Here is a 13,423-nt window from a genome sequence, read left to right as displayed (position 1 = left end):
CCTTCCTGTCACGGCCCCCCAGCCTGGCCCCATCCCTTTCTCCCATTTAGCCCCCGGTGGCCTCCTCGGGCCTCCCTCAGGCTCTCTCCGGATTTTCTCTTCTCCCCTCGCCACGATGCTCCTCCCAAGCCAGCCTGTCCCGAACCAGTCCCAAAATGTCCCCGAACGCCCTCTTTTCCCCCTGCGAGCCGTAGAATCATGGCTGACGTTCACTGCGCAAACCTGATCCCCACGCCGTTTTAAGAGTTTTACATGTCCCCCCAACAGCGCAGGTCCGTCACCACCGCAGAGAGAGAGAGAATGAGACGCAGGGCGGGACGACCAACCCGAAAAGGCGCCGCTGGGCAGCCCTGCACCCCAGAACCCCGCCCCAGCTGCACCCCCAGCCCCCTCCGCCACCCCCACGCGCGCGCCCCCTCACTTGGGCTGGTGGTTCCGGAGCTCCTTGTCCCTGTCCCTGTCCTCGCCCTCGCCCTCCTTCTCCGCAGCCTCCTTCTCCGCGTCCTCGTGCGTGGGCAGCGCCTTGTGCCGGGCCCGGTGCCGCCGCGCCGGCTCCTCCGCGCTCCCTGCCTCCCGGGGGCCGGCCCGGGGGCCGCCGCGGTGGCGCGCCCGCCGCTCGCCCTTGGTCCCGGGCGCGGCGCCCTCCTTGCCCGGGTCGGGTGCGTGCCGGTGCGCGCGGTGGCGCCGGGGCTCCCGCTCGGCCGCCTCCTCCGGGGAGCCGCGCCGGTGGTGGCGCCGACCGCCCTCGGGGCCCGGGCCACGGCCGCGCTCGCCCCGGGCCTCCTTGCTGCGGCTGCGGTGAGGCCGCGCCCGCTCCTCCCGGGCCCCCGGCTCCCCACCGTCGGCCTTCGGGGCGTCCGCCCTGTCCTGCTCCCCCGCCGCCGGGGCCGGGGCCGGGGCCTTGTCGCGGTGCCGGTGGTGCCTGCGCGGCAGGTCCGCGCCCTCGCCGGCCTCCGCGCCCTCGGGCCGGGCCTTGCCTCCCGCGGGGCCGCGCGGCGCGTCGCGCGCAAGCTCCACCACGAGCGGCCGGTCCAGGTGCGTCTTCATATCCGGCCGCAGGTGGCGCGTGGTGGCGTAGCGCAGGCGCTCCTCGGGGTCCATCTCGCTGTACAGCGCCTCGCAGCTGGCCCGCAGGTTCTGCAGCCGCAGCTGGCTGGCCCGCTGCTCCCAGACCGAGCGCGCCTTGGCCGAGTTCTGCGGCCTGCTGTGGGGAGACCGGCAGTGAGCAGCCGCCCCCTCCCCGCCTATCTGCCTCGCACGGGAAACCACAGATGGACGCAGCAATGGAGGGATGGCAGAGTGGACGCGGGGAGGAGGGAGGGTAGGGGCCCTGGAGGCTCCTGGCCGTCGGTGCAGAGCGGGTGGGGGATACCCAGCGGAACAAGAGTTCGGCGCTGCCCCCACGCCATCGTGACCCCGCGGACTGAGGGGTCCCGGGTGGGGGCCAAAAGCCGCCCTTGAGCAGGTGCCCAGGAGCCCGTGGCCAAGGGGTGCAGGGCAGTGGGAATGGTAAGCACCAGCATGGGGTGGCAGACAGGCTTCCAGGGCAGGGGGGCTGCTGGCCAGGAAGGCCAAGATGGGAAGGGCGGGGGGGTAGCGTCCAAATGGGGCAGGACTGAGGAAGAGGCAGGAGGCAGGGAGCCACCTGCAGCAGCCCTGGGGCGTGGGCCTTGCTCAAGCACATGGCAGAGCTGCCCAGGGAGGTGTTTCTCCATCTCCACCTACAGAAAGGCAGCCACTGGCCAGAAGGAGGCAGGGGTGTTTGTGACAGAACCTGAGAAGAGACAGGCCCTCAGGAACAGGGCAGACAATAGCCCAGGGAGCAAGGGGCCAGGGGCAGCGGGCCCTAAACGGAGCAACGAGTAAGCTGTGACTGCTCCCTAAGGCGATCAGCCCCATCCGGGCAGCTGCCACTGGGCTCAGTGACCATTTGCCCCCAGGAGCCCAGCACTCAGGTCTAGGGCTAGAGATGCTACCTCCCATGGCCCTCAATGCCCTCTTTTCTCCTGGCTCCACAGAGAGCCCCTTCCATCCACGGGCACAGAGAGGAGCCCTCCAGCACCAGGAACGGCCTATGTTGCAGACTCAGCCCTCACTGCACAGGCTACCGAAAGCCTCGACCACCCTCCAGCCTCACCCACATGGTCATATGTGGGGCTCCACAGCCCAGGGTACGTGGGAAGCCCTTTGCATTCTGGGATCTTTGCTGAATAAGGACTCCAAAGTAGGCGACTCCAGTCCCACCTCGGCCAAACAGAAACCTTTGCTGAGGCCAGAGTCTTGCCCTTCCGCCTCTGGAGGTTTCTGGACCCGCCATGGTGGTGGTGGTGGCAGCATAAGAACAATGCTGGCTGTGGCACCTGTATTGTTCAAGGGCCACACTGCGCCACGGGCTGCAATGCCCACCTCATCCGACCAGCACAACCACCTTCAGAAATTAGGTGCTGCCCTTGCCCCCTTTTCACAGATGAAGACTCTGAGCCTAGAGGCTGCGACTCACAGAGGGCCCCACACTGGGCCATTGACGGAGCCAGGAATAGATGCATGCAAAGGCAAAACAGAAAAAAGGTATCTAAAGATGTGAGGCCTTGGCCAGACCCCAACTGTACTGACACACCACAGCCCAGAGTGACAGCCTGAGGGGCCCCAGGCCAACACAGCCACCAGCTCCACGGCCCAGGCTGGAAAGGCCACCAGCTTCAGGACCCTGGGCCACTGAGCACCATGCTGACCTGCAAAGACAGAGGTAGCCGGGTGGGGGGAAGCCCAGTCCCTGCAGTTGACCTGCACAAAGCATAGGATACCTAATCCTGTTCCTTTGGAGTGAGGTCCAGGCTCTAGTGCTGGGAGCCATTTCCAGGGCAGTGCCTCAAAAGTGTGAAGGCAGAAGAGTACGATGTCTGTCCCTCACCTGGGAGCCCATGTGGCAGACAGGCAGGGCAACAGAGCGGGGACAACTGTCAGCCTCTCTGGCCATCTGCTAACCCACAGCTCCCACTGCCACCCCAGGCCCTGAGCTGCCTCCTCTGACACACCGAAGCTGGGCAGCCCTGCTCCTGGGGACGCCTTGTAACAGACCTTCCACTCTCTGTTTCTTTGGCTTCAAACCAAAGCCACAGGGGACCTACCCATCCCAGGCTGGCACCAAAACAAAGGACCCAACTCAACAATGCCGAACCACATGAAAGGTATGACAGCCTTGAGGGTCACTCCTCAGGCATAAGAGGACTGACAGTCAGCTCAGCAGCCTGACACGGACCTGGACTTGGCACCATTTGGTCAGCAGGGTCAGTGTGAGAACAGACAGGCAGTAAAGGCAGCGGGAACAATAGAGTGGCTGGGAGTGGCTGGGAGCTCAGGTGAGGGTGAGCTCGTGCCATATGGCTCTGCCCTCGGCCTTACCCTGGGCTGCGCTCCTTGTCTCCCAGCAACCAGCTACCCTGCTAGGCTGGAGGGTGCCACGGGGCTGGCAGACTCCCCTCGTAACTTCCCAGGGGACCAAGACACTGAACACTCGTGTCACATGGCCCCTCTGGGCCCTACCTGGCCCTGCTCCTGCTGGGTCTCTCTGCCTCTCTGGGCCTACTGCCACCCGAAGTTAGTGTCACCAGCGACGCTGCTGACTTCCTCTCTGGGTGTGTCTATGAGTCCGCGCACCAGGCCTCTCCTCCTTACTGGTGTCCGTGTCAGCCTGCACTCACCTGGCTGCTGTTCTGTCCTTGCTGTTTCTGGCACGTAAAGAAGTGTGGCCACCACTGGTCTCTCTGCACCTCTCCGCCGAGTGCACAAGCAGCAAGAACAGGACACACAGCTGACAATAACCCAGACAAAGTCCTTGTTTAAAAAGCCTCTTTGAGGAGCCACATGGGGCCACTCCCATGATGTCTCGACCCCAGCTTCTGGTATAGCCTATTCAGCCACACCAGTGCCAGGCACTGCGGATGCCTGTAGAGCCCAAAAAGAAGCCTCACTGCCATGGCCCTGCTTTGAAGTCTCTGGGCCGAGAGAGCCAGTTACCCGCAGCCGCTGGTAATGTGAAGCAGCCGCCTCTGTGATGCCGTCAATACCTATGTCCACACTTCACTCCACCCTGTGACTCAGTCATCCAGGATCCAGCTTTCTTACCCTGTGAGACATCAGGGCCCCAACAGCCAGCAGCTCCAAGTCCTTGCGGGCAAGCTGAACCCAGCTCTGTGCTGGCTTAGTAGGACGGGTGGCTCAGGGTTGCCAAGAGCTCCCACACTACCAGAACACAGAGAGGGCACCCAGCTACCCCCGTTCAGGTGGGCTGACCACACCCAAGCACTCCAGTGACTTCTCACCTGCAGGGGTCAGTCTCACCCGTGGGAGGAAGCTGCTGGGGACAAGTCTCCTGGGACAACTTCCCCCATGAGACTGGTATCACCTCCAAGAGAGCCATGCTGGGGTTTCTATGGCTCTACCTCAGCCTCTGGCTGATCTAACATGACATAGCGACTCTGCTCTTGCTAGAACAACTTCTTAAGGGTCATAGATACATCCCCTCCCAAGTGAAAAGGGGGTGGAGAAGGAGGACCCCATGAATATCTTCTGTGAGTCCTAATGAACACTCTACATCATGGGAACCATGAGGAGACAGCACCCATTGGTGCCCAGCGGCAGTCACCTTAGGAGAAGTGAATGTGCTCAAGACACCAGAGAGACGGCACAGGGACAGACAGCAGACAAGACGACCAGGAGGGAGAGGAAGAGGGGCTGAGCTCAAAGAGGCTGATGCCGTAAGCAGGACTTAGGGACGTCGGGAAGCATGCCCACTGTCCCCCGCCAGCTGCAGAAGGCTTTCCTGGAGCTGCCCCTGAAGCAAGTGATTGGGGGTGGAAAAGCAGTTAGGAGTGGAGGGAGGCGTTCGCATGTAGCTGTCATGAAGCCACAGATGGTATCGTAGCAGAGCAACTCACGGTGAGTTTACGCTGGAGACAGATGAGCTGTGGGATGCAGCACCTCGAGTGTGCTTTACAAAACTGCACATGCAAAAAACAAAACAAACAGAAGTGAGAAAACCAGAGAGGGTTCTAAAGGACAAGAACATGTTTAAGCCACATCAGGTCAGGGCGCAGTCTGCAGTGTACATCTGGGCAGGAGGCCAGGGACGCTTCCATCAGAATGGGCACCGGCCGAGACCTCGGGGTAAAAGAGAAGTTGAGAAAGAAAGAGCATCCGGCAGGAAAGTGACGCTAAAAAGAACACAGCACACCCCATCATGGCTGGAAGAAGAGAAGCTGCGGTCCTGGGGCCCATCCACTATGGCTCAGCAAACTCTGCCCCTAGAAGGGCAGGGGGGTTGGTGAGAGCTTGCTGACCACTTGTCCCAAAATTCCAAATGGCCCTCCCCTACCACTTGGTGTCCCACTCCCACAGGGCTGCAGTGGGATGACCTGGGCATTCGCCTTGCCTTCAAGTTAGAGCAAAGCCAGCTAGCACAGGACACCTTACCTTTGCTGCTCTGCCTGGGCCCCGCTGCCTGACCACCCTGCTCTGCCCCAGCCCACCGGACCACGTGGCTCCCCAGGCTCTAAACCACATGCCTCCAGCTCACCACGACCCTTCCCAGGGGCTAACAGGCTATGTCACCAACCCACCTCCCTTGGGTATAGCTCCAGCCATTTCCCAGGGACTTTCTGGAGGCTTTTCCAAAACCAACAGACAGAAACCAAAGATCTCTACGATCATTCCCCTTTAAGGTAGCTTCCCTGGGGGAGGACCAATGGCTTCCCAGCTCCTCCTTCTCAAGACTGAGTCTACACACTTTTACGAGGAGCTCAAAGCAACTCACCCGCCTGCAGGTCCTGGGTACAAACGTGAGTGTGTGTGTGTGTGTGTGTGTGTGTGTGTGAGCGTGCGCGTGTGTGTGCGTGCATGCGCACACATGTGCATGTGTGCATGCACACCAGTGTATGACTGAATGTGAATGCATGTATGGTGTATGAGTATATGAGAATGTGGATATGAGTGTGTGAATGAGTGTGGGGTTATGAACGAGCATGTGTGTGTGAATGTGAACATGTATGAGTGACTGACCAGGTGAGTGTGAACAAGTATGAGCACGAGCATGCATGGCAGTGAGAGTCAGGGGGCTGTGACTCTTGTGAGGTAAAGGAGTGTGTGAGTGAGTGTGTGCACCAGCATTCCGAAGTCCAGGTGAAGAGAAGAGTGACAAAGTACAGAGAACCAGGAGGGCCATGTCATCCTTACCATCCCTTCCCTCCTAGGGGCCTGAAGTGGCCGTCATCTGAGGCTGCAGCCCTACTCCAAAGGACAGGGACACCCCTCTGAGGAGGTGTGGAGCCCCTGTCCCCTCAGGCTCTATGTGACGCCGCACCAGGCCCAGAAGAGCCTCTCAAACACCAAGGACACGAAGGGCCCCCCGGCATCACAGAGAACATCTGGGCCAGTCCTCCCACCGCACAGACCACACAGCATGGCTGCAGGGAGCAGGGTCACGGTGAGCATCACTCGGAGGCTTCACTCTCACCCCCCGCAGCAGCGGGGAACAAGCAGGAATTGCCCGTCTGCCTGACACAACTCACCAGGAGAACAGAAACAGCTGGGGGTGGGGGGCAGCAGACCGAGGATGGACAGACACCAGGAGCTCTGAGCCACAGCTTCCAGCGCTCAGAGGTCTCCACGCCAAAAGGAAAGCAAACACTCACACACACCCAGGAGTTCGGATCTCGCCCCGTGTGCGGGATCTTCAGTGATCACATCCGACTGACCGCCGTGTCTGAGAAAAGCAGACTAAGGGCGTGCCGCAGAGGGCAGCGGCCCGGAGCTACGCCCCAGGAGGACCCGCAGGATGTCCAGCCCGCACACGTGCCAGGCTGGCTGTGCCGGGACGAGCTGACACGGAGCTCAGGACCCACTGTGAGGCAGAGCACCTGTGCGTCCCCAGAACGCCACCCAAGAGCAAAGAAGCACCACGGTGGAGATGGGGCCAGCAGCTGGTGTTATAGCCTGGGCCCGGGGATACCAGTCTGCAGCCTGCTTCCTACATAGCAGTACCCCAAATGAGGACGGGGCAGAGGAAGAGCATCCAGACCTTTCTTGGTGGACTGACATGCTCTCTGTGGTTGTGCTGAGGGCCCCAGCGCCTGCCTCTCTGAAATTCGGCCCTGATGGGAACGGATGCTCTGCCTCATGCCCCCAGGGAACAGGAGGCTCTGACAGGCATCAGGGCCCATGGGACAAGGCACTCACCTCCAGAACGAGCAGAGGGCAAGTGCTGAACCAAAACCCACAAGGCCCATGAATAAGTCAAAGGCTCACCCGCCACCCTTGCTAAGGCAGACCACCAGCAACTTACAAAGCTCAGGAGAAGGAGCCATCGGCCAGGTCACCACAAATGCCTCAGAGCAAGCCCAGGACCAAGCCAATCAAGTCACTGAACCAGCCAAACAACAAAACAGAGACAACTAAACCCTGAGCACACAAGTCGCTGTCTGAGAAATGACTGCTGTGTCTTGCCTGGCTCCCTGCAGGCCCCCTGCACCCCTGCCTGGGCCCCCCAGGGGCTCATGAGCTCCTCTGGCTTCTTCTCCCCCAGAGGCCATTGCTTCCTGCTTGGCTTGGAGGCAGGTCCTCTGCAAAGGCCTTCCTAGAAAACAGGTCATCACTCTTGGGACTGCCAAACAAGAACGGGGCTGCTATGATACACACTTACCCATGCACAAACACACTCACGCACAAGCAGACACATGCATTCCCTCACACCTGCACAACCACACTCCCGGCAAACACATCCACATGTGAACACTCACACTCAGCAGCGCAGACACACATCACCACGGATGTACCTGTGGCTGTTCCTGGTGCCCACAGAGAGGGAGGGAGGCCAGGTGGGTCCACACAGGAAACGGGAGGTGTGTGGTAGGGTGGGGTGGCACTGAAGACAAGCCAGCAGCTCCAGACAGACTCAGCCTGGCCTAGAGAGTGAGCTCCCAACAAAAAGAGAGCTTCTCTGTGCTCTTTCATGGCCACCCTGACAGCAGGCCAGACTTTCCTTCCCCCTTCCCACCCCTCTCTTCCCCCAGCAGTGACCTCCCCCAGCACACTGCAGCCTTTGGCCCTAGGCTATCCCAATCCTAAAGGCCCTAAGACCCCCAGATATGGTTCTGCAATGTGCCTTCAAACTCAGCTGAACCCTGGGATGACCAGCCACCCCAAGGAAGCATCAACCCTGCCTTTACTTCTTCTCATCAGCAAGGCTTCGCCTTGACCTCTGTCCCAATACTGAAACCTCATACATTTTGGGAAACTGCATTAAGTCTCTTGGGTTGCTGAAATACTACCTAGAATCTTTCAATTCACAAAATACATTCCTAAAAAGCTGTGTAGAAAATAGACATATTGAGGGGTGCCTGGGTGGCTCAGCTGGTTAAGCGTCCAACTCAGTTTGGGCATAGGTCATGATCTCACAGTTCGTGAGTTCACAAAGCCTGCTTGGGATTCTCTCTCTCCCTCTCTCTCTGCTCCTCCCTGTTCTCTCTCTCTCTCAAATTAAATAAACAAGCTTTTAAAAAATTATAAAACAAGCATATCAATACCTTACCCCTGACTCACAGTCCTTTCCTGGCGAGGAGCTCTGGAGCCACCCCAGACTGTTAAGGAGCTAATCAGAGCCGATCCCACCCATGATGGGAGGGCCATGCATTGCCACACCTTGCCCCCACTCAGACTGGGAGAAGGCATGGAGGCTCTTTCTGATGAACCCTCTTCCTGATGAACCCTCTGAGATGAGAGCCGTTCCCTTTCACCTCAGCTCCTGGGGGAGGCTGTGTGCTAAGAAGCTCCAGCCAACACAAGATGCTCCAAGGTAGCCCCGGGAAGGAGTGCCCTGCTGGGAGCCCAGCCGAGAAACCCTGCAGCAGACCCCCCACCCCCACCCTGCAGTCCACCCCCAAGAGCCTTACGCAGCAGCGATAGAGATGTTTGCAGCAGACATGGGGCTCACTTCAGCCACTTCTTTGGCCTTTTGCAGAGCAAGCTTCTGATTGGCTGCTTCTTCCATCTCCTCTTCATCCTGTTTGAACAGACAGAAATGTGCAGCTAACCTCTGAAGCTCTTCCTCCCATGGTCTCAAAGTCCCTCCTGCCCTCTAAACCTGTGGGCCAGCCAGCGGCCCCTACATGAGCATGAGCACAATCCATCCAGGCCCCAGCAATGAGCACCAATTCCACACAAGCTCTCTGGTATCCTATACCTGCTGCTCTGGGCCATGTTCCACAGGATTCCTGCCTCAGCACCCTCCTGCCACGGGCCAGTCCCAGGGTGCTCACCACTAGAGACCCCAGCCCTGCACCTGCACCCCGATGCCATACACGAGCTCAAGCCACAAGGACCCAGCCGCTACCTGCGCGCTTGTCCCACAGTATCTCAGACTTGGCACTGCCAAAACGCAAACCCATCTCACCTCTCCTCCCACCTGCGGCCCCTCCATCCCAGGGGCACCTGTCTGACTTGAATAAAGTCAGCCTCTGCCCCAGAACCGTGAGCAAGGACAAGGGGCAGGAGTCTGCACCCCGAGCCTAGGTCCTGGCTCAGCATCACCCACAGGAACTGTCGCCAGGAGTGGGTCAGACAGAGTTACCCCACAGCCTTTGAGCTTTCCTACTCGGACCCATCGGATCACATCTGTCTACCTGTCCCTAGCTGTGTCCCCCAACACATGGACAGCCACTTACAATGCCTGACAGTATCCTCTCCCCCACTGAGTTCTTGGGGAGGACCCCCATGGCTCTCTGACACATGTGTAGATACCCTGCACTGCCTCTAACCCCTCCATGGGAAAGGGAGTGGACTTCTGGGCAGACCCTCTGGCCCTGACCCCATGTCACTAGGCACAACCAACATGCTCTACTTCTAGGATCTCGATGAAAAGCTCTGGGCTGAGCCCATGAGCCCATGGAAAGAAACTAAGGGCTCCATGTTCTCCACTTACACTGCTGAGACCACCATTATTTCCCCAAAACCGCAATCCCAGGCCCACCTGGCTTCCGTGGAAGCTAGCATTCCCAGTGTGGCCGAAAACATCTTTAAATCTTCTCATAGAGGCCCCGAAATGGCAAAAACTAAAACCCTTCTTAGCTGCCTGCAGATTTCCCACCACAGTGAAGAGGTCTTCAAGCTTCAAGCCCCAGAGAGAAGGCAAAGCTCCATCTACCACAGAACACCCCTTTCGAGGTCCTTCTTCAAGTCAAGGACTCCTTCCTGGCTTACAGCCCTCTGGGGCAGAGAAGACAGGTTTTGTAAAAACTTCATAGAGTTCATTTCCACTTTGAAAAGAACGTAGTGCTGTAATACGTTTGTGGGAATGTAAAGGAAGGAGGGCCAGCCCAGGAAATGCCCCACAGCCTGACACAGACAGGCCTCCACCTGCCCCACCTCCCAAAGAAAGGGAATTCCTGAATATGGGCAGTTGGTCCACAGGAGCTATCTCATAGGGTGTGTCTGCATGGAGACAGGGCCCCGAGGACATCACTTCCTTGGTGTGTTCTCACCCATATTACAACCCAAAGAGATGGGTGAGAACTTCAAGCTCAAGCTCACCCCTGCCCCAAGACAGCTGGTGCCCAGCCACCAATGCTGCTGGGTACCCATTTCTTGCGGTTCCAGAAATCCTGACACCAAGATGTTCTGTGGACGCAGGGGATCCCCCACCGCCCGGAAGCCCAGCTGGGGGCCAGGAACAGTAAATCTCCAGCCACTCCTAGATGGCAAAGGCCAGTGTCAGCCCTGGCCAACAACAGAAATGAGAAGGCCAGTGGGACTTCCAGGTCCTCAGGAGGCAGCAACCAGAGCAGGGGAGGCGTCTATACCCACAGGCACCACCACGGCCCAGGCCTGGGCCTGGAGAAGAGGAAGTCTGAGAAGAAGCAAAGGAAGACACACTGAATAGGCCGGCCTCCACCTGGAGCACTCCTCCCAGAGAACAGGGGGCGGGCAGCAGGGCACCTGACACCCGCCAGAAGAACCGTGACATATTTGCACACACCCTTGCTGACCGCAGACATGTCCTGAACTTGCCTTCCTCAGGGAAGGCCCAAGTCAAGCTCAGCCCCGGAACAGAGATGATGTTGAGAGTCAGGATGTGCTAGATAGTGAGGGCTGCACTGTGTCAGACACACACAGGAGTGTGCACAGGGGTGAGCTCCAGCACACACACGTGTACATGGGCAGCTGCACAAGCAGGCCACAGGCTCCGCCAGGATGGCCGGCACACGGGGTTTCCGCAGCGGGGAGCACTGCCCGCGGGTGGCCTCGCTAGGCAGCAGGGTCCCCCACCTGGGAGCCAGGGCTGCACTGTCCATGGCTGTGAGGGTGAAGGTGACCAGGCAGGGGGCTGTGTCATCGGGAAGGAGACCACAGGGGAAGCCATGTACAATCACACCCCCTACCAGGCTCAGGGATAAGAGAGGGGTATCAGATGCTGCCCGCTGGGCAGAGCCAGGAGAAGACGCCGTCCTGCTGAGGCACAAATGAGCCGACAAGGGGGCAGCAGCTGTCCCTCCAGGCGCCAGCCAGGCCCGGCATCTGAGGGCAGAGCTGCCCGGCGACTGCCTGAGCTCAGCATGCACACTGCAGGCTGCCCGCAGGGGCCCCTCACCCCCCAGGGACGAGTGCGGTGACCCAGTGCAGTCTGCCCCGCACTCCAGGCCGCGTCTCCTGCTCCTCATAAACCCTCCTGCCTTTCTGGCCATTCTCTCCAGGTCGTGACTTCTTCAGGAGCTGCCCTTGTGCTCCTCTGCCTTCCTGGCATGTCATCTCTCATGCTTCCTCAGCACCACCCCCCACACCCAAGTGGCAGCCTAACTTCTGCCTGTCCAGGACCTTGAGGAGACCCCCGTGGGCAGTGGTCACATGGGCCCCTAACCCCGGCCTGGCCCTCGTCATGGCTTTCCGGACTCGTCCAGAGCCACACACCCTGCCCCGCCCACTCTACCCCCGCCCCTCCTGCGCTGCAGGCGGCGCCCCTACCCACGCACCTTGGTCAGCTCCTGAGCGTTGGCGAGGTTGTCCACAGCGATGGCCAGGAAGACATTCAGCAGAGTGTCTGGTTGGCTCCAGCTAAGGAAGGGAACCCTTCTACCCACCTCCCCCCAAATCTCCCACAGTCATGCTACAGCTTCCCCAGATCCTCAGTGACTACATATCCCTCAAGTCCCCGTGTTTCCCTGGCTCCTGTCGCCCTCAGACACGGACTAGCCGGGCTGCCAGGTCTGCCCATCCCTCCTTCACTCAATCTCACATCAGCTCCCCGTAATGTCCACACAAACCCCTTCCTCAGCCCAGTTCTTCAGGCCTGACTCTGCAGCCCCAAAACTCAGAGGCTGTGTTGGATGAATTTGGACTGCCTACTTCTCCTAAACTTCTGGCCGGTGTGAGAGACCTCCCAACCAACATCTCCTGCTTTCACAGGGGGCTCTGTCACCTTTGGGTCCCGTGAGCAGAGACCACCTAAGACAGATCATAAACATGCACATCTGGCCGTGACCAGTGCCTTCATTTCCCAGGCTAGGCTCAGGAACACCTGCTCAGTGTTGTTTCCTCCCTTCCGTTTTCAGAGTGAAGTCCTGGGACCCTCTGATTCAAGGCGCCCTCCTGCTAGAGTGGCAAAAACAATACCCAAGCCATGCTGATGGCAGACAACACCAGCCCCCCTACCCCACCTCAGTGAGCCCTTCCAGGAGCCCCCTGACAAGGCACTACTTCAATCCCCTTTTAGAAGTGAGCAAAGGCCACAGAGGGTAAGTAACCCACCTAGGATCCCACAGTCAGGAGGGGTCCAAATGGCACAGACATGGGCCTGTGGTGGGCAGCTACATCTCTGCACTGCCTTCCTCCAGTCTCTCCAGGTCAGGCCACTGACGTGAGTCACTTCAACTTTCCTGGGGCTAGAGCCGCCTTTTCCCACAAGCTCCTCCCCTGTGCACCTCAGAGCAGCACCTCCCCGGAACCATCCCTGCCTGCACTCTGAGCTGTGCCTCAGGCCCTCTCTGGGCCTCCCCTGGCTGCCCTCCCCAGCTAATTTCATTCCTCGCCACTGCTGACTTCTGGAGCCAGGCAACCCTTTGTCATGGGATGTCGAACGGCATCCCTGGCCTCTGCCCGCCCGATGCAGCAGCCCCTCACCTCAGCCATGACAACCAAACTGTCTCAGACACTGCCAGTGTCCTCTGGGGGCAAAGTCACCCCAGCCAGAGCCCTGTGTCTCTTAGACCTGAGCTCTTTCACCACAGGCCTGGGGATTCACCTCCCAGCCCCGGCTGCAGCTGCTCCCGCCAGTGCGAGGCTTGAGAAGCAGCCAGCTTTGTATGAAGCCGACAGCGATGACTGTTGCTGCTCAGGCCGCAGTCTGGCAGAGAGGCACCCCTGAGACTCAGGGGGGTGC

The 13,423-nt window shown here is 59.5% G+C and overlaps 1 protein-coding gene across 1 annotated transcript in view; it reads right to left on the bottom strand.

Moving 5' to 3' along the window:
• Window positions 1-13,423, bottom strand: part of CACNA1B (calcium voltage-gated channel subunit alpha1 B) — a 196,237-nt gene that overhangs the window by 93,201 nt on the left and 89,613 nt on the right. The window contains exons 17-19 of the mRNA XM_039220724.1: window positions 12,018-12,085; window positions 8,946-9,055; window positions 422-1,204 (exon numbers count right to left, since the gene is read on the bottom strand). Coding sequence (XP_039076655.1) covers window positions 422-1,204; window positions 8,946-9,055; window positions 12,018-12,085 — 961 coding nt within the window. The remainder of the gene's footprint in view (window positions 1-421; window positions 1,205-8,945; window positions 9,056-12,017; window positions 12,086-13,423) is intronic.

Source organism: Hyaena hyaena, unplaced genomic scaffold (assembly GCF_003009895.1).
Source record: "Hyaena hyaena isolate Hyena2069 unplaced genomic scaffold, ASM300989v1 scaffold_911, whole genome shotgun sequence".
NCBI lineage: Eukaryota > Metazoa > Chordata > Mammalia > Carnivora > Hyaenidae > Hyaena > Hyaena hyaena.
This window is presented reverse-complemented; position numbering and strand designations above follow the sequence as displayed.